Below are 24,514 nucleotides of genomic sequence, written 5' to 3' on the forward strand. Positions count from 1 at the left end.
TGTTAGTAAAGTGGATGAACTGTTCAACCTCCTCGCGGGAGCACGAGGTAGTGCTGATACAGTCATCAATGTAGCGGAGGAAAAGGTGGGGGCTGGTGCCCGTGTAGCTGCGGAAGATGGACTGTTCCACATATCCTACGAAGAGGCAGGCATAGCTAGGGCCCATGCGGGTGCCCATGGCTACTCCTTTGGTTTGGAGGAAGTGGGAGGATTGGAAGGAGAAGTTGTTAAGAGTGAGGACCAGTTCAGTCAGTCAAAGGAGGGTGTCAGTGGAAGGGTACTGGTTGGGTTGGTGGGAGAGGAAGAAGCTGAGGGCTTGGAAGCCTTCATGATGGGGGATGGCAGTGTATAGGGACTGGATGTCCATTGTGAAGATAAGGCATTGGGGGCCAGTAAAGCGAAAATCATAGAGGAGGTGGAGGGCGTGGGTGGTATCCCGAACATAGGTGGGGAGTTCTTGGACTAAGGGGGACAGGACAGTGTCAAAGTATGCAGAGATGAGTTCGGTGGGGCAGGAGCAGGCTGAGATGAGTTCGGTGGGGCAGAGAGGAATTCAGAGACCCCAAGCTCATGGTTTCAAATCTGACCAAGGCATCTGGTGTAATTTACATTTAATTTATAAAACAATCTGGAATTAGAAGTCAATTTCAGTGATGGCAAATGCTAGAACTACAGTTGATCATCATACCTGGTACATTAATGTCCTCCAGGGAAGCAAATCTGCCACCTCCACCTTGTCTGGCCCACGTGTGGTTTGAGACCCACAGGCTGAGGAGTGATGTTACGCAGGTTTATAAGATCATGAGGGGTAGGGATAGAGTGAAAAGCCAAGGTCTTTTTCCCTCGGTGGGAGAGTCCAAAACTAGAGGGCATAGGTTTAAGGTGAGAAGGGAAAGATTTAAAACAGACCTAAGGGCCAACTTTTTCATGTGGAGGGTGGTGCGTGTATGGAACAAGCTGCCAGACGAAGTGATGGAGATGGATACAACCACAGCATTTAAAAGGCATCTGGATGGTGACATAATAAGGAAGGGTTTAGAGGGATATGGGCTATATGGTGGCAAATGAGACTGGATCAGTTTAGGATATCCAGTTGGCATGGACGAGCTGGACTGAAGGGTCTGTTTCTGTGCTGTATAACTTGATGACTCTATAAATGCGGCTGACTCTAAAATACACTCAAATGGCGTAGCAAGCTGTTCGGTTCCAGGGCAATTAGGGACAGGCAGCAAATGTTGGACTTGCCAGTGAGTCTCACATCCCTCAAAACAATATGGTTTCTAAAAGATAGCCAGTCTTTATATGTGAGACTCAACAGTGAGCATTGGTAGAAGAACAGTTTCATTTTGGCAGAGCAGAAATAGAGTTTTTAAGAAGTGTCCAGGCTGAAAGAGTTTAGTTTGCAGAAATGTTGTTGCTGTGAATCCTGCAAAGGAATCCAGGTCCTCAAGAGTTGGAAATATGAATAAGCCATCAGAACTGTATAAAATCAGATGAGACAAAAAATCTTCAAGTTGTAATACTGCATTGTAATACGAGTGATATTGATTGGGATTGAATATCTGTAAATAGATATTGTTGGGAAAAGAGATTATTCTTTATTTTTGCTGTTTATATTAAAACCTTTCAAAACTGTCTTATATATATCTTTTATATGATAAACTTGTGTTCTTCTGTGAAAATAACATTTGCAGCTTTGTGTGAATATGTTTAGTGGCTGACCACTGTAACCAAACTGCAAAGATAACATGTTTAATGTATCAAGGCAGTTTTCCATGTGATCTGACCAGTCCAGTATTACCACCAGCTGAGATCATAACATGGTTTATTGAGTTGGAAGGTGTTGGTATGGCAGCTGGAAGATAGGCAGCTTTAGCCAATGCCTCTAAGGACACAGAATGGCATGAAAAACTGACTAATTCCACCTGAAGCTTAAATAAAACAAAGGGATATGGATGCTGGAGATCTCAGACAAAATCAGAAATTGCTAGTGAAGCTCTGGCAGCACCTCTGGAGAAAAAGCAGAATTAACATTGAGTCTAGTGACTCTTCACCAGAACAGCCCAGCTGAAGTTTGGCTATCGAACCTCTTCAATTTCCTGACTATAATAAATCACCTCAACATTGAGCAGGGATTGTGTGCAAATTTGAATATTTTCTATGCAACTTGTTCAGAGATATTAAGACATATCTCTAGAACAGGTGGGATATGAACCTGGGCCTCCTGGACCAGTGGTAGGAATACTACCACTACACATTTGGAATTCTGTTTTACATTACTTCTGAAATTCTCCCCTTCTTCCTGACTCAGTTGCAGCTGTCTCCAGAGGGACAGATCATTAATTAGTGGTGATGATTTGTCTATTCAATCTTAAGGTGGATTTAATTGGGTCCAATAACAACTATTTCTTCAATATTGTACACTCTACTCCTGTAAATGCACATGCCTTCATCGTGACCAATCTCAATATTGCTTTCATACTCATCATATTACTGAAGATAAATTGCCACACAAATGCCTTTGTCAGGAGACAAGCTTATGGTAACTTATACAGAAACTGCTGGAAAAACTCCAGTGGCTCAGTGGTTAGCACTGTTGCCTCACAGCACCAGGATCCCAGGTTCGATTCCAGCCTCGGCCGACTGTCTGTGTGGAGTTTGTACATTCTCCCCTTGTCTGTGTGGGTTTCCCCCACAGTCCAAAGGTGTGCAGGTCAGGTGAATTGCCCATGCTAAATTGCCCATAGTGTTAGGTGCATTAGTCAGAGGGAAGTGGGTCTGGGTGGGTTACTCTTCGGAGGGTCAGTGTGGACTTGTTGGGCTGAAGGGCCTGTTTCCATACTGTAGGGAATCTAATCTAAAGGTCTGGCAGCATCTTGGCGGGATACCAAAGTTAACGTTTCAGGTTCAATGATCCTTCTTCAGAACTGATGGTGGCTAGGAGAAAGTTTATTTTTATGCAGAAGATATGGTCAGAGGAGGGGGTCAGGAATAAACAAGGTGGAGATAGAGCCCAGAGAGAGAAGAAACTGGTGGACAGACAAACGAGTGGATAATGGTCAGCGTAGGAGAATGAATGACTGCTAATGAGGCCTGTTAGTGGCTAACAATGGGCTGTGTGTAATAGCAGACCATGTGCTAACAAAGCCTGTGGAGGGTACGGTAAGGACATGGGAGAAGATGCTATTTCAATACACCATCTTGTTCCCTGGCCAACATCGCTGGCTCAGGCTTGCTGCAGTTCTCCAGGGAAGCTCAGTGCAAACTGGATAAACAGTATCTCATTTTTCCACTTGGAAACTCTACAGTCTTCTAGACTTAATATTGAGTTCAACGGCTTTAGGGTTTGAGGCACCTTCTCCCATGTCCTTATCCCAACCCCTACACACCAGGTCCTGCTACCATATTATCTGCTATTACACACAACCCATTGTTAGCCACTAATAGTTTTTCCTAGCTACCATCAGTTCTGAGGAAGGGTCACTCAACCCGAACCGTTAACTCTGATTTCCCTCCACAGATGCTGCCAGACCTGCTGAGCTTTTCCAGCAATTTCTGTTTTTGTTTCTGATTTCCAGCATCCACTGTTCGTTTGGTTTTTGTTAAGGTAACTTATGTACAAATTACTCAATTAAGGCAGAAAATGGAGATGCTCACCTGTTTTATTGTCACAAAACTGTGAGGAAAAATAAATATCATCCAAGGCGGCATAACCTCCTTTTGTGCTGCTGAATGCAACTTCAAACACGATCTGGAAAACCAATCACATAATCCAGAACAATGAGTTGAGGGGAGGCTAGAACATTTGAGACATGATTTTAGTTTTTGATTTCACACATATGGCGAAACCTGGAAATGAGGGACACCATGTGGGGACTTTGCTCAGGTGACCTTTAAACACTGCTGTCCTTATTTTCCACATGGTCATAGCAGACGACATAAACTGGATATAAATAGACTACATGGATTTATACATTTCGTCCTGTCACATGGTGAATAGTGGACAGCAGCAGCTCAAGATACATCCCCTTAAAGGAATACCTCAAGAGTTATTGTGAGTCACGCTATAAAATTTCCATCATTACTTCCAGCCAGAATTGACAAACCCAGTTACAGGCAGATATCAAGATAATAGGGAATAAAGATGATGTCCCACACATTATCTAAATATTGGGAGGGATTAACTAAAATGAAGGGGGAGATAAAGAGGTGACTGAAGGGACTCTTCTGTGCTCTATGACTCCGTCAGTGTGTCACTGTGTTACATTGTCAGGAACACAAAATTCCACACATTGGGTTCTGAACGCAATCCAACAGTGACGACACTTCAAAAGTACTTTATTTTCTGTGAAACTCTTTGGGAGATCGTGAGGTCATGAAAGTTGCTACAAAGTTCAAACTATTGCATTGTTAGTACCACTGCCAGGTTGTGCACAGCAAGGAATGTAAAGAAAAACACACAACGCTGAAGGAGAGGTTAAAATGATTAAACTATTAAAAGTTCCAGAGCATTGTGACAACAATAAATGTAACTAAACATACTGGACTCACTGATACTCCAATGTGAAGAACATGGCAATGCAGACCAATATGTTTCATTTGCCAGCTTTATTAGCTTTTCCTTCTGAGACATTCACAAATTATTGCCAGAAAACTGGTGTGCTGGGGGCATATGTTGATACAGGTCATGATCATATCGAACCAACAGCACAGGAATAGACCATTGTCTCCAGCAATGTATGTGTTCCACATCAACTTCTTTCCACTCTTCACCGTGCCATATCCCCATATATCCTGCAATTCTCTCTCATGTGTATATCTATTATTTTCTTAAATGCATCCCTGCAATTATTTGTTGTGATAGTGAATTCCACATTGTGGTTAAAGGGAGTTCTCCTGAATTCCCTATTAAATTTGGTAGTGACTATCTTATATTTTTTGGCATTTAGTTTTAGTGTTGCTCATAAGTGGGTCCGTGAACTCCTCTGATTCTGCATTCTCACACATATCCCAACATCTTCTGCGGGCGGCACGGTGGCACAATGGTTAGCACTGCTGCCTCACAGCGCCTGAGACCCGAGTTCAATTCCCGCCTCAGGCGACTGACTGTGTGGAGTTTGTACATTCTCCCCGTGTCTGCGTGGGTTTCCTCCGGGTGCTCCGGTTTCCTCCCACAGTCCAAAGATGTGCAGGTCAGGTGAATTGGCCATGCTAAATTGCTCGTAGTGTTAGGTAAGGGGTAAATGTAGGGGCATGGGTGGGTTGCGCTTCGGCGGGTCGGTGTGGACTTGTTGGGCCGAAGGGCCTGTTTCCACACTGTAATGTAATGTAATCTAAACTCAAAGGTCTGGAACTCCTTCCCTACACCTCTCCAGCCCTCTCTTCTCCCTAAACCTCTCCAGCCCTCTTTCCTCCTTAGGCATGTTTTATACCTGACTCTTTGACCAAGCATATGGTCATCTGCATATAATCTCCAAATGTGGAATCATACGATCCCTATGGTGTGGAAGCAGGCCATTCAGCCCATCGAGTCCACACTGACCCTCTGAAGAGCATCCCATCCTGACCCATCCCATCCCCATAACTCTGCATATCCCATGGCTAATCCACATAATCTACACATGCCTGGACATTATGGGGTAATTTAGCCTGCCAAATCCACCCAACGTGCACATCTCTGGATATCATTTGATCATTGCTCCTAAAGAGCACTTGGAGGCATTTACCTGTTTTGCCACATTTGTGCTGCTATTTAAACGCAAACTGGTGTTGCGATGCTATGAAATCATGAAAAGTCTGTACAGACAGAAAGAAACGGTTTCCACTTTTGAATGGATTGAGAACAGAGGATTTAATTTTAAAGCGTTTTTCAAAGAAATGTAAATGCAAGGTAAGAAAATGCTGCAAATAATTTGAACCTGAAATGCACTGCCTGGAAATTTGGTAGAGGTAGGTTCAGTTGAGGTATTCAAGAGAGTACTGGGTGATTATTTAGATAGCAGCAATGTGCAGGGTTGGTCAGGAGATTAGCACAAAATTAAAACACTCGGAGAACTGTTGTAGACATGATGGGCCAATGACCTCTCTGCACATTGTGACAATTCTACAATCTGCAAAGTGGGACAATCAGGTTAAATACAACAGCAAATATAATCCGGGAAGCAGTGACCAGAGAATAAAGAGGCCCACTGAAAACTGGTAAGGGAGAAAGAACAATCAAATGAAACCAAGGCAGGAGGGAAATGTCTTGAAATTTGTAAAAAAGCATAGCTCAAATAACCTGGAAACAAGGACTGGCAAAAAAATTAATAAGTAATAATTAATAGTTAACAAATGTCAGTTTTTTGAAGAGCTGACAAAGGTGGTGGACAGATGTAAGTCAATGAATGTTATTTACATGGACTAATAGAAGACTTTTGAGAAAGTTTCACGCAAGAGACTGTTACCTAAGGAGGAAGGCCACAGAATTGAGGGCAAATCATAGGAAATGATAGGTTGACTGGTGGGAATCAGAGAGATGGAATAATGGGGAAGTACTCAAATTGGTAGGATGTGACTAGTGGTATTCCACAGGGATATGGGCTGGGGCCTCAATTATTCACAATATTCATTAGTGACTTGGATAATGGCATAAAACGTCAAAGTTTTTGATGACACACAAATGGACAGCATTGTAGATGGCGTTGATGACAGCGTAAAATTACAACAGCATTTTGATAGATTAAGTGAATGGGCAAAGCTGTGGCCAATGGATTTTAATATAAGCAAGTGTGAGGTTATCCATTTCAGACCGAAAATAGAGAGATCAGACTTTTATTTTTAAGAAGGCAAAAATTCACATGCAGTGGATGTCCAATGAGATTTGGGTGATCAGGTACATAGCTCTTTAACATGCCATGAACAGGCACATAAACTAGTCCAAAAGGCTAATGGAATGCTGGTCCTCATATCTAAAAGTCTGGAGTATAAGGATGTAGATGATATGCTGCAGATATACAAAACCCTTGTGAGACCCCCACTGAGAGTACAGTGAGTAGATTTGGTTACCATATCATAGAAAGGATGTTTTGACCCTGGAGGGAGATCAATGCAGACTTGCAAGGATGATAACTGAACTTCTGGGGTTAAGTTATGAGAAGAGATTATACAAATTTGGGTCTTTATTCTCTAAAATGTAGAAGGTTAAGGGCTAATCTAATTGAGGTCTTCAGGACATTGACAAGGAAAGACGGGAGAGATAAAGAGAAATTATTTCCATTAGTTGAAGATTCTAGAACCGGGGGCAGAGTCTAAGAATTAGGGCCAGGCCATTCAAGAGAGATGTAAGAAAGCATGCAAAGAGTAGTGGAGGTTTGGAACTCTCTTCCTCAAATAGTAGTCAATGCTAAATCAATTGTTAAATTTAAATCTGAGATTGACAAATTCTTATTAAGGGAGAATATCAAGGCATATGGAATTAGGCAAGAGACCAGCCATAAATCTATTGAACGGCAGAGCAGGCTTGGAGAGGCTAAATGGCCTACTTCTTTTCCAATGTTCCTATGTTCTTCCCCCCAAATCAATGTCACCCACTCTTGCAATTCACTCAAGGAAAAGTCACCACCCTCTCTTCCGTAACCTTTAACTACCAGGGATGAGGGACTTCAGTTCCATGAAGAATGTGGAGAAGTAGGGATTGTTCTCATTGGAGCAGAGAAAGTCAAGAGGTGATTTGATAGATGTGTTCAAATTGTCCAGTTTAGACAAAGGAGAAACTGCATCCTTTGACAGAATGGTTGATAGTTAAAGGACACAGATTTAAGGGAATTGGCAAAAGAACAAGAACAAATGTTTTCCCTTTCTCACAACAAGTTTGTTATGATCTGGAACATATTGCCTCAAAAAGAAGTGCAAGTAGATTCAATGATAACTTTCAACAGGAAATTGGATAAATAAATAAATTGGATAAAATTGGAAGCAGAGGGCTCTGGGGAAACAACAATGGAATGAAGATAATTGGAAAGCTCTTTAAAAGAGCAAGCATAGGCACAATGACTTGAGTGATCTCTCTGTTTATCATTCTTCAACCAAGTTAGATTGCTGCAAACTTTTATGTATGCATCTGACAATGCATCCATTCACTCTCAATTCTGTCACACATGACAAGTAATACTGTGCCTCAAACCCCTCAGCTAAAACTTCCAGTTGTTCCAGGTGTATGAGAAGTCAGGCCACCCCATGACCTCTTTGTTGTGTAACACTCTTCCAGGACGCCTTTCTTTGGTCATTTCATTCTCACCTTCACTAACTTCTGGGGAATCAATGGATTTCTTCAACCCAAATATGTAAGTCTATCTGTTCAGCTGCACAATCCTTCTCTGCCCCTCAATGTTGAGTCTCTCCCTAAACTTTTCATCCATGTTATCTCCAGCTCCCCTTATTGAGATTTCTCACCTGTCCTCCCCCACCCTCAAATTAGCCTAACTGGCTCCCTTGTTTTTGGCACAGCAGTTCCTGTATCCTTTTGATACAATACTATTCTCTGTTCCAAATCTTCCCATCTTTCTGATGCTCAAACATATCGTCACCACTCACCTCTATGTCTGCCTTTCCCTATCTGCTCCAGGAGCTATTATATCCAATTGTGAGTAGCTTAAATTAGGAAAGATGTCAAGATATCAATGCACATGGAGAGAGTGCAGAAGATATTCAGGAAGGTGGGACAAGAGAAGAAAGGCTTTGTTATTGAATGGGGTCCTAAATAAGTGGAAGTCTTTTTTTAAAAATGAGATAATGGAAGAAAAAAACAATGTTCAAAACTCATGAGAGGTTCTGATAAGATAAGTGTGAAAAGTTGCCCTTGGAGAGTTCTGCAAGGATGGAATGTTCAACATAATCGCTTTTAAAAGGGAACAGAATAAATATTTGCAAAACAAAAAGTACATGCAATGCATAAGGGAAGAGGACTAAGTATGTAATTCCATCAGACAACCAAAAAAGTACAAATGGGGTCTTCCAATGCAGTAAAATTCCACAATTTCATGTGATAGGAGGTCCCATCTTTGCCATTGGCATTACATTAGTGTAGTCACTAACACAAGTTAACGCCATGAAACATGAATATGTGGGTGAAAGCCCAATCATATAAGCAAAATTGATAGATTTCAATCAGCACAGCCATTCAATATTATTGTATGATCCCAAATGAAGCTCTTTCTATTCTCACATAAACAAACAGTCACTTCAGAGTATCCATTACAAACAGCTCTGCTTGAATGGAAAAGTCTTTATAAGTAACCATCATTTCTGGAAAGTGCTCTCTTCTGAATTCTTCCATTTTAGTCATTCCAAGCAGCCCATCCAAAATCTATCCCTCATTATGGAAACACTGAGTTCATGATCTAAATATCTCCCTTAGTGTTTTATTTTCTTTTGCTGAAAAGCTTGACATGTAATATATATACGATTGCCTGAGACACCAGATGGCTTCTCTCATGCACCAACTCTGCAGTCATCCCAACACATTCCGGAGAGAAAAAAAAAATCACATTTTGCCAGTTGAGTGTTTCAAGGCAGAAAACGAAGGAACTTAAAATACCTTTTGGATGTTAAAAAATGGTATGAAAGTAAACATGCAAAAATAATCCCAATGACCCTAAATTTGAAATAAAAAAAGCAAAATCCTAAACTGGTTCCACGTCAAAAAGAGAACAATAAATAAATATGTAACAAATAAGTCATAGTTGTTATAGAACCCATTGTAATATCTTATTAGATTAGATTAGATTACTTACAGTGTGGAAACAGGCCCTTCGGCCCAACAAGTCCACACCGCCCCGCCGAAGCGCAACCCACCCATACCCCTACATTTACCCCTTACCTAACACTACGGGCAATTTAGCATGGCCAATTCACCTGACCTGCACATCTTTGGACTGTGGGAGGAAACCGGAGCACCCGGAGGAAACCCACGCAGACATGGGGAGAATGTGCAAGCTCCACACAGTCAGTCTCCTGAGGCGGGAATTGAACCCGGGTCTCTGGCGCTGAGGCAGCAGTGCTAACCACTGTGCCACCATGCCACCCATCTTATGTTATTCTCATGTTTATTTATGCCAATTCTGAAGAAATCAGATTATCATGTAGGCCACACTTGGAGCTCTCTGCACAGCTCTGTTCTGCATTTATCTAAAAAGATACAGAATCATTAATGAAGGTACAAAAAAATAAGAATTACAAGAATATGGCCTGAACTGAGAGGTTCTATGCTTAATGGAAAAGGTTGAGCAGGCTGGGTGTCTTTAAAAGATGTCTTTAAGATTTGGAAAGGATTTGATGAGATGGAATTGCATGAACGTAGGGTCAAGACAAGACAATTTTACCCCTTAAGATTGTTCATCGTTTAATGAAACTGAACTCCTTTCCAACTATCCATTAATACCTTGGGATAACAAATATCTTTCAATCTCAGATTTAAAATTAGCAAATAAGTTCATCTCAGCTTTTATTTACAAGTAACTTTCTGCCAACCCTTATGTCAAATTGTTTCCTAATTTCACTCCTGAAAAGTCTGGGTCTAAATGTCAGACTCTATCCTCTTGCCCAGATTCCCCAACTAATGGAAATACTTTATTTCTAACTGTATGGTGCCATTAATACCTTAAACTTTGATCTAGTTACCTCTACTTCACCTCCAGTAGAATCTTTGATTAATTGAGGGTTGCTGAACCACAGTTTGTGTTGTGATTATTCTCTGTTCCATGGTGCTCCAGGAAGCGCACATGAAGCACATTGGAATGCTTCATTGTGCTGAAGGCAGTATCAAAATATGAGTAGCTGTTGCTGCTACTGTTGTTCAATACCTTAATGTAGCTTGATCTTTAGTGGTCAGGTATCATTTTGGTAAATCAGCATGGCACTCCATCCAAGCCCAACATGTCCTTCACCTGATGTGACATCCAGAACAGCCTACATATAGAAGATGTGATCTAACCAGGGTTTCCTAAAATGGAAGTATAGCTTCTATCTGCTTGTATACAATTTCTCTAGCTATAAAAACCAGCATTTCATTAGCTTTTCCTGGATTATTTTCAATATCCATTGACTTACCAATTTTATTTCATTCTAATGATTAATCAACCTGTACTCTCAAATTTCTTTCGACTTCCACTGTTTCATAGTTTGATATGCTATGTCATTATGAATTCTTATTGCATAATAGAAATATTTACCTGAAATGGATGCGCTGCTTTAATATTCACTTTTACTGGGGTCCAACTGTGTGTAGACTTATTTGCCCTCCACACCTCCTCATAATGTCCCATTCTGTCCTTGGTATAGACAACAAATAAGTTGGATCGCGTCTGTTCAAGTTGGTAGAAGAAGGACAGGCATCCCAATAGGGCGAAAGTTGTCACCGGTGACATTAACTGAGCCACTTCATGTAAACTTGTGGTGTAAATAGCATCAACGTACATATAGTGACCTGAAAGAACAATGCTAATGTAAAGTGGATCATTTAATAGTCCTGATAATAAGATATATTTACTTTGCTACAAAAATATATAGATTCTCCAATCAGTAGTTTGGTGGTTTTGTGATGCAATGGGTGGTGTCCTGCCTCTGAGACAGAAACTCAGGGTTAAGTCCAATCCCAGACTCGATGGGCATGGAAAATGCCTTCATTGCACATGGAAATAGATTGAGTGTCAACTTGTAACTCATTTCAACATACACCAATGGTAGGTAGTGACCAAAGGAGAGATTCCTGGTCAGCAATGTTATGGGAAGCAATTTGGAGTCTCTACCATCATAACTCATCACTCCAGGCTATAATATGCATGTAAAAGTACATGGTTTCCACAGCAACCTGGACTCCCTGAATGACAATTAACAGAGCACCATTACTCAGTAGTTTAATATACAAGAACAAGGAGAGGGAGTCAGATTACAATGGAAAAGGTTTTCCATAGATTCCAATAAGAATGGAACAATGCAGAAGGTGGGCATTCAACTCACTATACCTGAGCTGGTTCTTCAAAACTTATCCAATTAGTTTCAATCAGCCTGCAATTTTCTGATCTTCTTGCAAGTTTCTATTGAATCTCCTTTTACAATCCTTTCAGGTTTGCACTGCCTTTCAGAACTATCCTTTAATTCCTTCACCAACATGTGTCCTTCTGCCAGTGGAAACAACTCCCCTCTTATTCAGAATTTTGAACCTCCCCAACCTGTTTGCTGTATGAATAGCAAGCCCAGCTTTTCTGAGTAAAGGAAAATGAAAATTGCCCTTTCTCTAATATATGTAGTGCAAGTCTTAAAATTGGGTGATTCCGTGAAAATCTGTCCTGCTGTGGCCATAAATTCTGATGAAATCAATGTCACAGATATAACTATAACAGAGAACTGCAGATGTTGGAAATCCAACACCAAAACAGAAAATGTCAGAGGAACTCAGCATCTGTGGAGAGAGAAATAGATTTATTGCTTTCAGTCCAGTGACAAGTATGAAACATTGGAACAGCAGGCAGTCAGTCATTCCCTCGAGTCCATTTTAATCTCTTAGATTATGGCTGGTCTATATCTTAACTGTCTCCTCATGTCAATGACAAAGTGTTACAAAACATTTACAGCAAAGAAAGAGGCCATTTAGTCTATCATATCCACGCTAGCTTCCTTCCACCCCTCCTTAACTCAATCAACATATCCTTCTTTCATTTCTCAAATTTTGACATTGTATTTCTGATTCCTGAGGCTAAATCATTACTGTAACTGGTGAACAAGATGGTTCCTGCACCAATTCCTGTGAAAAATGTTTTTTTTCATGCTGTTCACATGATGCAATCCATCTTAAGCAGGCAGTTTTATCCTCCAAGTTTGATTCCTCTACCTTTGATTGCCTTCCTTTCTATTTTAAAAACGTTATATTATTTGCGATCTGCATCTTGCTGAAGAGAGGATCATGTTGCCAAAACTTGCATCTTACACTCATCAGAACAAATGCAAGAATGTCAAGTTTCAAATGCTCATACCTCACCAGTGAAGACAAAACGTTTTCACATCATGTCTCTTTCTAGCAAATCCTTTATATACCTCTTCTGACCGTTTGTTTCCATTGAAAACACTGAGGCAATGTAATCATTAGTATTTTTGTCATTTTGTTGTCATCACCTGCTTCATGTGTACCCCTTACTGGCTCTACCACCACGTTAATCTTTAGTATGTCTAAAGATGGACTTCAGAAACAAAGGTTTATTTCAAACAGAAGTTTGTAATCAAAGTTACTTTGGAGAAAAATGGCTAAAACCAATTACAAAATGTCAGGATATGTTTTGTAAGTTGAAACTCATGATCAACAGAAAAATTAAGGGGATATTTAGACAAAGATAACATCTTCACTATGAAAACAAAAACAGGGTGATCATGACACTGTCGCTTCCTCCGAGGAGTAAGATCATATTTAAAGTACTGTCTGAGCTAAAGGATCACCAATTGGACATAGGTTAGTTTTGAAATTCTATTAAAATTATAGACAAAATTTAGAAGAAAGGTAATATACTAAATGAATATGAGGTATGATGAGAAAAAGGCTGGATATTTCATAGAAGAATATATAATGGAATTTCACAGGTTATTTGCAGGTTTGCAAAAGTTACAGAAGATTGCCAACTCAAAGCTTGCCCTTAAAATTTTGGACAATGTTAAGGGTTAAATGTGTGGATAGAATCCTGGTATAATATGGAGTTAGTTTATCAGAAAGAACAGGCTGTTGAAAAAGATGTCAGAAGCCTTTAACACATTCCTCAGAAAATTAATTGCCAGCAGCTTTTATGGCACCTTGGGATATTTAGCAATAACGCAAAGAATGCAGGATTCAATCGCAGTGACATTTCACAACCATCCAGATATGGGGCACAACTGTCAATAAGAAAGAAAAAATATAACCAAAAGGAGTGATATGAGGTACATCTCTGCTATTTATGGGATACATCAGGAACTGGGAAACTGTTAAATGAATTTCAGGAATGGTCAATAGGTGTTTCATTTGTAACTCTAAATGTCATCATACAGTTGCCCCAAATGGAATAACAAGATTGTCCAAATAACAGACAGCACAGAAGTTTCAGAAGGAGGTTAGGGTGATGCTGATCAGGCAGGAGGAATTGCACTGGTCGCAAACAGCTTCAGTCCAGTAACAAATAGTTGCAAATGCATTCAACTGTGCTGTGTTGAACAGTGGATGTGCATACACAGTGTGTGGAGTGGATTAGTTGACACAATATCCAGATTCTCTAAATAACAAGGACCAAAGTAAGGTTAAGGAATTAGAGAGTTCTATGTGCTCCAGGTGCAGGGATAACAACACACTAAAATCAATGAACAAGGTAGCAATTCCATGTAAAATAATTTCTTTACAGCATAGATGTATCATTTCAGTCCCCTAACTTTTGAACATTCTGTTTAGAAAAGGCTCAAACCAAACTAGATATGGAACATGGCAAGACAACTGTTTTTGTAAAAACTGTAGATTTCAATTTATCACATTACTGTCTCCCTTTAATGATACCCAACGTATGTAATAAAAATCTTATAGTATTACATCAAGGGATATAGAAGCCAAAGCTAATTGCTTCAGTACTACATCAGCAGTTTGCCCCTACAGATTTTCACAGGTCAAACAGTCCTATTGAATGATGCAGCAGTAAGGGACAAGGAGTATATCAAACTTATAGATAGAGGAATAATACATAAGAAACACGTAAAAAAAAAGGAAAGACACTATCACGCTTGGTAGTGAATCTACCGTTAGCAAGAGATTTTAATTATGTTTTAGCAATGCACTTTAAGATATGGGATAAAGGATACAAATATTTTCATCTGCACGGCAATGAGATTTTGGCAACAACATTTAGTCAGTCTATAACTATAACTTGCAAAGAAAAAGATGATTGTGGACAAGATGCTGAAGAATTGCATAAGGACCCAGTTAAATTCTAAACTAACAGGAGGAGGAATTTGCCAATGATATGTGAAAATATGAACATTGTCATAATGAATACAGCAGCAGAAAGCCTCTTTAGTAATGGAGTTTATACAAAGAATCATGCAATAATAGAGATGCTTCATAAAACCTTAGCAAACAAGTACTCAACTAACATCTGTCCTGGCATGGGTAGTCCATGCAAATAACTCACTGCAAATATTTGAGGGCTATTATCCATATCAATTTGTTTTTGTGCAAAATCCAAAAAATTCCTTCAGTAATAAATGATCATCCCTCAGCGTGGGAAGGGATTATAATGTGCTCCACTTTGTATGAGCACCTGAATGCTTTTCATGCAGGGAGAAGGGCTTTCATGAAGTCTGAGGTTTCAGAAAATTTGGCAAGCTTTCCAGCATCATGGAAAGTCATCAAAACTAAAAAGCTTTTTCAAATAAATTAATCCAGGGGTCATAGGTACATTACAAAAGACAAGGGCGGTGACAGCTGAAACGTTTGGGCCACCTTTGAGATAGTGTTGGAAAAGCAATAATTTTATAAGATGGCAATCAAACTGTTGGAGTACATTCCTCAAAGTTAATTGGCACTGATTGAGCATTTGCAGAGCCCAACGAGTAATAGTGATGAGGCATCTTGGAATTTGCTTACACATTTGTTGGACAATGACAAGGAGTAGATTCTGACAGATTAAAAATGGATATAGTGATATTGAAGAACACATTAAGGCTATTTGTTCCACTGGACAACTGCTAACATTTGATAGATTAATTCCAGAAGGGGCTGGTGAATGGAGACTGTCACCATTTCAGAGAGGACAGGGAAAGCCATCGGCAAATACAAAGATTGGCTAAATGTAGAAAGTGAAGGATAGGAGGCACGATCTATAGATTGGATTAATGGTGTAAAAGTATGGAAAGCCAGGATTCACAGGACGAATTCTGAAAGTGGAGTTGGCCTAGGAAAATACCACAGACTGGCAAAAGGAACTCACATCGTAGGATGGGCAGATCTTGACGTAGTCTAGAACAAAATAGGCAGACAATTAGAGGTTGTAGTTTCATAAGATCAAATACAGGTCAGGAATACCACAAGAAATAGAAGCCCTTATTATTGTGGTTTAGTTGCTTCTAACAACATAGAAGATAAGTTGACAAAGGATATCAAACAAAGAGTTGGAAAGTGTGAAGGAATTTGGTCTATACACTGAAGTGCAGGGCAGGCAGGGTTATCACACAGACGGATATGCATCAACAAAAAGTGCTTCCTGACAGTACACAAAAGGGCAAAGGCAGATTAGTGATTTCTGAGAGAAACTTGGTGTTCAAATTATTAGAGTCAATTCCCATACAGTAAGAAAAGCAAGTCTGAAGATTTTTTTTCAGTCTTCACAAAATATTCCTGCAAATAATATAAAAACACTATTTTTGCAAGGGGAAATCTTTCAAATGGAGATGTTTTTGAAGCCAGTTAAAGAAGTTGGAGACAGAAGGTAAAATAATTGCACAGAGGCCACTATCCAATCACTAAGTCACCCAGCGGAGTACACTGGCTGTAGCCAGCCAGTTCAGAGACAATCCCTGAAGTGAGGAGATTCTAAATTCCCTGTTTATATCTGTCAGTCGTGGCTCCCCTATTGATATAGGTTAACCATCCCAATCAAGGAACTCGACGTCAATAAGATCTATCTGGTTCCAATCACTACAGAAGGGAAATGGTCTAAATTAAACAAGTGTATTTATGGGTTGAATGATCCATGAAGTTAGATCTGTCCTTTGAAGTGGGCTGTATACAGTTAAAAGTAATGTTTGGTTGGTATCATGAGAGGAAAGCATCAGACATCATTACAACCCACACTGATAATTTCTTAGGACGAGGTTGTGAAAATGTGAGATATATACAATAAAAAGGAGTTTAAGGTTGGGAGTAAAACTTCAAGGGCCTTTAAATATAGAGGATTAGATATCAAGCAGAACAAGTTAGGAGTGACCATCGATCAAGAGCCTGACTTAGAACAGATGAAGTGCATCTTAATAAACAGAGTCAGGTGAGGGCATGGTGGCTCAGTAGTTAGCACTGCTGCCTCACAGAACCAGGCACCCGGGGTCATTTCCCGCCTCGGGACACTGTCTGTGTGGAATTTGCACATTCTCTCCATGTCTGTGTGGGTTTTCTCCGGGTGTTCCAGTTACCTCCCACAATCCAAAGATGTGCAGGTCATGTGAATTGACCATGCTAAATTGCCCATAGTGTTAGGTACATTAGTCAGGGGTAAATGTAGGGAAATGAGTTTGGGTGTGTACTCTTCGGAGGATCGGTGTGGACTTGTTGGGCCAAATGGCCTGTTTCAGCTCTGTAGGGAATCTAATCTAATCAAGGTTGTCACAAAAATAGGATCCTGCTTCCAAGGTAGAAACTCAATTAAGAAATTTGACTGGTCAGTCAGACCAGATCAGATACCAGTTGATCATACAGTCAGACTAAATTAGATACCAGTTATGACCTATTGGAACTGTTTAGTTCAAGTTTAGTTCAGAGCTCAGAGTAAATAAAACATGACTGGCAGGAATGTGCAGTAGCAGGGAAGTGGACTGGGAGGAGTGTGCAGTGAGTAAGCACCACAGTGAAGCAGACTGGGAGAAAGGGTCGGTAAGTGAAGGGAAGCAACAGCAGGAATTAAAATAAAGCAGAAGCAAATAGCTTCTTCAACTTATCTCATACCTGAATTGGAGATGCCGGTGTTGGACTGGGGTGGACAAAATTAAAAATCACACAACACCTGGTTATAATCCAACAGGTTTATTTGGAAGCACTAACTTTCAGAGTGCTGATCCATCACCAGGTGGTGAAGAAGCAGTGCTTCGAAAGCTCGTGCTTCCAAATAAACCTGTTGGACTATAACCTGGTGTTGTGTGATTTTTAACTTTGTCATAGCTGAAGTATAACATCACAGGAAATTAGGTGATTGCAGTGGGCGGCACGGTGGCACAGTGGCACAGTGGTTAGCACTGCTGCCTCACAGCACCTGAGACATGGGTTCAATTCCCGCCTCAGGCGACTGACTGTGTGGAGTTTGCATGTTCTCCCCGTGTCTGCGTGGGTTTCTTCCGGGTGCTCCGGTTTCCTCTCACAGTCCAAAGATGTGCAGGTCAGGTGAACTGGCCATGCTAAATTGCCCGTAGTGTTAGGTAAGGGGTAAATGTAGGGGTATGGGTGGGTTGCGCTTCGGCGGGTCGGTGTGGACTTGTTGGGCCGAAGGGCCTGTTTCCAAACTGTAAGTAATCTAATCTAAAAAAAAACAGAGGTATCGCTTTTGTGTCTTTTCAATTGAACAAGTTGTTTAAATCATTAGGTATGATTACAGCTGCAGAGTACAGTTAGGAAGTTCACTTTTCAAATATTAAACAGCCAAATTACATGTTTGCAGCAAGCAGTGACTACACAAAGAATGTTGGCTCAGAGTTGCTGAGCTAGAATCTGAGCTGTGGACACTGTGACATATCAGGGAGGGGAAAGGTGACCTGAACAGTGGGTCTCTGGAGACAGTCACTGCCCTGAGATTAATTACATTAGGGCTGTCAATGGTCAGAGACAGTAGAGTGTGACTGCAGTAAGGCAGATATTGGGATGTACAGTTAGCAGTTCTTAGCCAGTTCTTGTTCGTGGTGTGGACTAAGGCACAGGCTGCAAGGAGGATGGAAAATCTGACCAAAGCATCAAGATAGGGTGCAATGGAAAGGGAAATGTATCGGTTAATGGGTGTGGCATAATTCGGACAAAAGTTGCTGTCCTCTGTAGAAAAGACAGAGTATCCCAAAGACTTTGTTGCCTACCTGGGTTCAGGACATCCCTTCTGGACTGGAGAGGAACTTGGAATGGGAGGAGAAGGATCCAGGTGTCATGGTCTATGTAAGTACCAATGACATAGGTAGGATTAGGAAAGAGGTTCTGCTGACAGATTATGAGCATCTTAAGGCTAAATTAAAAAAAGCAGAATCTCAAAGGTAATAAGCCATGTGCAAATTGGCAGAGGGTAAGTCAGATTAGAAAGGTAAATAAATGGCTGAAAGATTGGTGTGGGAGAAATAGGTTCCAATTGGTACCAGTACTCGAGAAACAGAGAGCGGATCTTTTGATTGGGCTTCACTAAAAGCACATTAGGTTTGGTATCCCAGTGAATCATATAACTAGGTTTGGAGATAGTTAATTACTGGGGTGGGAGGGAGCCAATTTAAGGGAAGATTAAAAAATCAAAAAGAAACAAGAGAGAGGAGAGATGCAGAAATGACAAAGAGGCAAAAGTGTGACAGGGAGGGGCAGAAAATATAAACAATAAAGTCCTGTAGATGCTTGAACCAGAAAAGAAGTATTCACAAAACGAATCAAAACTTAAGCGTTTTTATCTGCATGCATGGTTTCATAACTAGAAGAGTTTATTGGACAAATAGAAATAAATGAATATAATTTGATCGCAATTATAGAGACATACTTGCAGTGTGACCAGGACACAGAAATCAACACTCAAGGGTATTCAAAGTTCTAGAAAAACATGCAAAAAGCACATGGGCATATTTATTAACAGTACTGTGCTATCAGTGCAGTGGTGAATTGGCATTTCATTTAGGAACCAGCTGCAGATGATCGAAAAACTAATATAAAGGGAAAGAAATTATATGGAAGTAAATTGGCAAAAAATCTTTTGAAAGATCAACAACTTTTTTGGGGGGCTCCTGCATCAGGGAGGCTGAGAAAAAGCAGGCAACTATAAGCCAGTTAGTCTGACCATCTGTCATTGGGAAATGTTAGAATCCATTACCTAGAAAGAAATAGCAAGTTAGTTAGAAAAGTTTAACAAAATGAAACAGAGCCAATATCATTTTGTGAAGGGAAATCATGCTGTCAAATTTGCCACAGTTCTTTGAGGATACAATAGGCAGAGTTGATGAAGGTGAACTGATAGATGTATTGCATTTGGGTTTCCAGAAGGCATTTGATAAGGTACCACATAATGATTATTGTGAATAATGGGAGCTCACAGTATTGTGGGTAACATATTAGCATGGATTGAGGATTTGTTAATATACAGGAGACATAGAGTTGAGATTAATGGGTCTTTTTTAGGTTGGAAAGATGTAACTCGTGAATCAGAAGCAGGATGTCAATTATTTACCATCTTTATGAATTACCTGGAGGAGGAGGCAGAGTGTAACACTGCCACATTTGCTGACAAAATACAAAAATGGAATCAGAAGAGAATGCTTCTGTTTGACCAATTTTCTTGACCCTTAACTTTATTGAGGAAACAGTATCCCATGTGGAGCCTGAAAAACCTGAGATTTCCAAAATACATTTGAAAATGTATTTTGGCGGCAAGGTGGCTCAGTGGTTAGCACTGCTGCCTCACAGCACCAGGGTCCTTGGTTCGATTCCAGCCTCGGGCGACTGTCTGTGTGGAGTTTGCACATTCTCCCCATGTCTGCGTGGGTTTCCTCCAGGTGCTCCGGTTTCCTCCTACTGTCCAAAGATTTGCAGGTCAGGTGAACTGGCCATGCTAAATTGCCCATTGTGTTAGGTGCATTAGTCAATGGGAAATTGGGTGGGTTACTCTTCAAAGGTCGGTGTGGACTTGTTGGGCCGAAGAACCTGTTTCCACACTGTAGGGAATCTAATCTATTTTTTAAAAAAGCCTTGAAAATATGTCCATATCACAGAGGAGGAAGTGCTGGATGTCTTGAAACGCTTAAAAGTGGATAAATCCCCAGGAACTGATCAGGTTTACCCTGGAACTCTGTGGGAAGCTAGGGAAGTGATTGCTGGGCCTCTTGCTGAGATACTTGTATCATTGCTAGTCACAGTTGAAGTGCCGGAAGACTGGAGGTTGGCTAACGTGGTGCCACTATTTAAGAAAGGTGGTAAGGACAAGCCAGGGAACTACAGACCAGTGAGCCTAACGTCAGTGGTAGACAAATTGTTGGAGGGAATCATGAGGGACAGGATTTCCAAGAATTTGGAAAGGCAAGGACTGTTTAGGGATAGTCAACATGGCTTTGTGTGTGGGACATCATGTCTCACAAACTTGACTGAGTTTTTTGAAGAAGTAACGAAGAGGATTGATGAGGGCAGAGTGGTATACGAGATCTATTAGCAAGGTTAGATCTCATGGAATACAGGGAGAACTAGCCATTTGGATACAGAAGTAGTTCAAACGTGGAAGACAGGGAGTGGTGGTGGAGGGTTGTTTTTCAGACTGCAGGCCTGTGACCAGTGGAGTGCCACAAGGATCGGTGCTGGGTCCACTTCTTTTCATCATTTACATAAATGATTTGGATGTGAGCATAAGAGGTACAGTTAGTAAGTTTGCAGATGACACCAAAATTGGAGGTGTAGTGGACAGCGAAGAAGGTTACCTCAGATTACAACGGGATCTTAACCAGATGGGCCAATGGGCTGAGGAGGGGCAGATGGTGGTTAATTTAGATAAATGCGAGTGTTGCATTTTGGGAAAGCAAATCTCAGCAGGACTTATACACTTATAAGGTAAGGTCCTAGGGAGTGTTGCTGAACAAGGAGACCTTGGAGTGCAGGTTCATAGCTCCTTGAAAGTAGAGTTGCAGGTAGATAGAATAGTGAAGAAGGCATTTGGTATGCTTTCCTTTAATGGTCAGAGCATTGAGTCCAGGAGTTGGGAGGTCATGTTGTGGCTGTACAGGACATTAGTTAGGCCACTTTTGGAATATGGCAATGCTGGTCTCCTTCCTATCGGAAGGATGCTGTGACACTTGAAAGGGCTCAGAAAAGATTTTCAAGAATGTTGCCAGGGTTGGAGGATTTGAGCTCTAGGGAGAGGCTGAACAGGCTGGGGCTGTTTTCCCTGGAGCACCGGAGGCTGAGGGGTGACTTTATAGAGGTTTATAAAATCATTAGGGGCATGGATAGGATCAATAGAGATGTACAGCATGGAAACAGACCCTTCGATGTCTGGGGTGGGGGAGTCCAGAACTAGAGGACATAGGTTTAGAGTGAGAGGGGAAAGATTTAAAAGGTACCCAAAGGGCAACTTTTTAACGCAGAGGGTGGTGCCTGTATGGAATGAGTTGCCAGATGAAGTGGTGGAGGTTGGTACAATTACAACATTTAAAAGGCATCTGGATGGGTATATGAATAGGTAGGGTTTGGAGGGATATGGGCCGGGTGCTGGCAAGTGGGACTGGATGGGGTTGGGACATCTGGTCGGCTTGGACAAGTTGGACCGAAGGGTCTGTTTCCATCTCTATGACTCGATGACTCTAATCTGCAAAAGGGATTTGAAGGGTGAACAAGTGGGCAAAAACTTGGCAACTGGAATTTAATGCATGAAAGTGTGAAGTCACGCATTTTGGTCGTAAGAATCAAAAGGTAGATTATGATTTAAATGAAGTGAGACTCCAAACAAGTGCATCTGGATTTTCTTGTGCATTGTACTTAAAATATTAGCATGCAACAAGTAATGAAGACAACAAGTAGAATTTGGCTTTTATTGCTAAGGACCTGGGAATTTAAAAATAGGGAAGTCTTGTGACAACTGTACATGGTTTTGGTGTGGCTGCACATGGAATGCAATGTTAAGTTTTGTGCCCTGTATTTAAGTAAGGATATTACTCATTTTGTAGGCAGTTCAAAAGAGATTTACTCGGCTGATTCCTGAGATGAAATGGTTAAGTTATCAAGGATGGTTAAATAAGTTAGGCCTCTATTTATTAGAGTTTAGAAGAATGAGAGGCGATCATACAAGATTTCAAAGGGGACCTGATAGGGTAGCTTTGAGAAGATATTTTAATTAGTCAGGATTCTCAAACTTGGGCTCATATATAATAAGGGAATATTAATCTGAAACTGAATGTGAAGGAATTTCTTCTTCCAGAGGGTCATGAATATCTGGAATTTTCCACCTCAGAGCTGTGGAGGCTAGATCACTGCAAGTATTTAAAGGGGATGTCGACCGATTTTTGAAATATCAAAGAGTTAAGAGAGACAAACACCTGGCATGAAAGAAGAGTTGAGCCGTGGGATAGATCAGCCATGATATTACAGGACACTAGGGCAGACTCAACTGGCTGAATGGCTTTTTCCTGCTCATATGTATTATATTTTATTAAAGAAATTTAAATTCAAGAAATATGCACTTAAGTTTCTGGCTTTGAATGACCCAGAAGATATAAAGCTCATCATTTTTATTGATGCTTCACACCCGGGTCTTCCAGATGGATATGCCAGGATAGGAGGGGTTATTATATTCTTGGCTGTAAAGAATGATAAACACAATTTTTTGGTCTGGGAAGCCAAGAAAATGCAAGGGTAGTTAAAAACACCTCGTCTGCTGAAACATTGATCTTGGAAAAAGCAATAAATGCATGAGGTGTCCTTATATAAGTTTTGCTTCAGAATATTAGACAAGGGGCAAACTGAGAAAAATTTGTCTCAGGAATGTTATGTGTGGATAATCATTATTTTTGGGATAATGTTCATTTGCCAAAGGGTGATGTAGAGAAAACTTTGCAAGTTGACCTTACTTAATATGGAAAAAGTGTTAGGAAGAACTCTAAACTAAAATAGGTTAGTCACCAATTGTCAGATTATTTTACAAAGAGGAATGTTGTCCTAAGAAATTATTAAATATTCTCAAAAGGGAACTTCTTATGTTATGATGAGAACATGGAATATTTAAAAAAGAACATGCAAAATTTCATAAGAATATCAATTTTTTTCTCTAATTGCTTCGTAGTTATTTCTATATGTGGAAAAATATATTTTTGAAATAACAAGGCATGTGGGATCTATTAGAGGTGATTGTATTATAACGTGCAACATTAACGAAAAGCATTGATTAAATTTGGAAAGAATAAATTTAACATTTTTGTTTTAATAAAAAGGGATTTGGCTTATATCTGGTTAATCATGCTAATGTCTTTATTTCAGGTTAAGAAGAAAACAGATGTTTGCTATCAATTGGCTGAGCACATGTACAGAAGGAACATGTGTCACATTGAAAGTGGAATGAGAGGGGTAAAACTGAGCAGGTCAATAAACTCTCCTCATTAAAAAAAGAAGTGCATCTTGATTTAAATCCCTCCAACCTGCTTATAATCTATTTATAATTTCCACTTATGAAGACATCCAGAATTAGGGGACATTAAGTTAAGATAGTCACTAATAAATCCAATGGGAAATTCTGGAGAATCTGTTTCAGAGAAAATGGATCTCACAAGGAAGTGAATAGAATAGATACATTGAAGGGGAAGCTGAAAAACAAGGAACATAAGGATGTGTTGATAGAGGACCTAGAAGAGTGAGAGAAGGGTCTTGAGAAGCATAAATACTATCTTAGACGAATTGGGACGACTAGTCTATTTCTGTACTGTATATTCTTTAATCGCTCCATTCTTTCTAATTCATTTTGTCACATTCTCATTTGAGGTTTCCCTGGTTTTCTTTTCTTTTGCAATGGTTGTACATCATAAAATCTGATGGGAGCATCACACAGAATAAAAACTTCATGAA

General features: G+C 40.3%; 1 protein-coding gene across 5 annotated transcripts in view; it reads right to left on the reverse strand.

The window, feature by feature from the left end:
* The window catches only part of LOC122563147 (MAM domain-containing protein 2-like), a 139,977-nt gene that overhangs the window by 55,789 nt on the left and 59,674 nt on the right, over positions 1-24,514 (reverse strand). For all 5 annotated transcript variants that reach the window (XM_043716635.1, XM_043716644.1, XM_043716627.1 and 2 more), the window contains 2 exons: positions 11,211-11,464; positions 3,658-3,751 (listed from right to left, as the gene is read on the reverse strand). In XM_043716635.1, the coding sequence (XP_043572570.1) occupies positions 3,658-3,751; positions 11,211-11,464 (348 nt within the window). The remainder of the gene's footprint in view (positions 1-3,657; positions 3,752-11,210; positions 11,465-24,514) is intronic.

The sequence above is a fragment of the Chiloscyllium plagiosum genome, chromosome 2, assembly GCF_004010195.1.
Source record: "Chiloscyllium plagiosum isolate BGI_BamShark_2017 chromosome 2, ASM401019v2, whole genome shotgun sequence".
Taxonomy (NCBI): Eukaryota; Metazoa; Chordata; class Chondrichthyes; order Orectolobiformes; family Hemiscylliidae; genus Chiloscyllium; species Chiloscyllium plagiosum.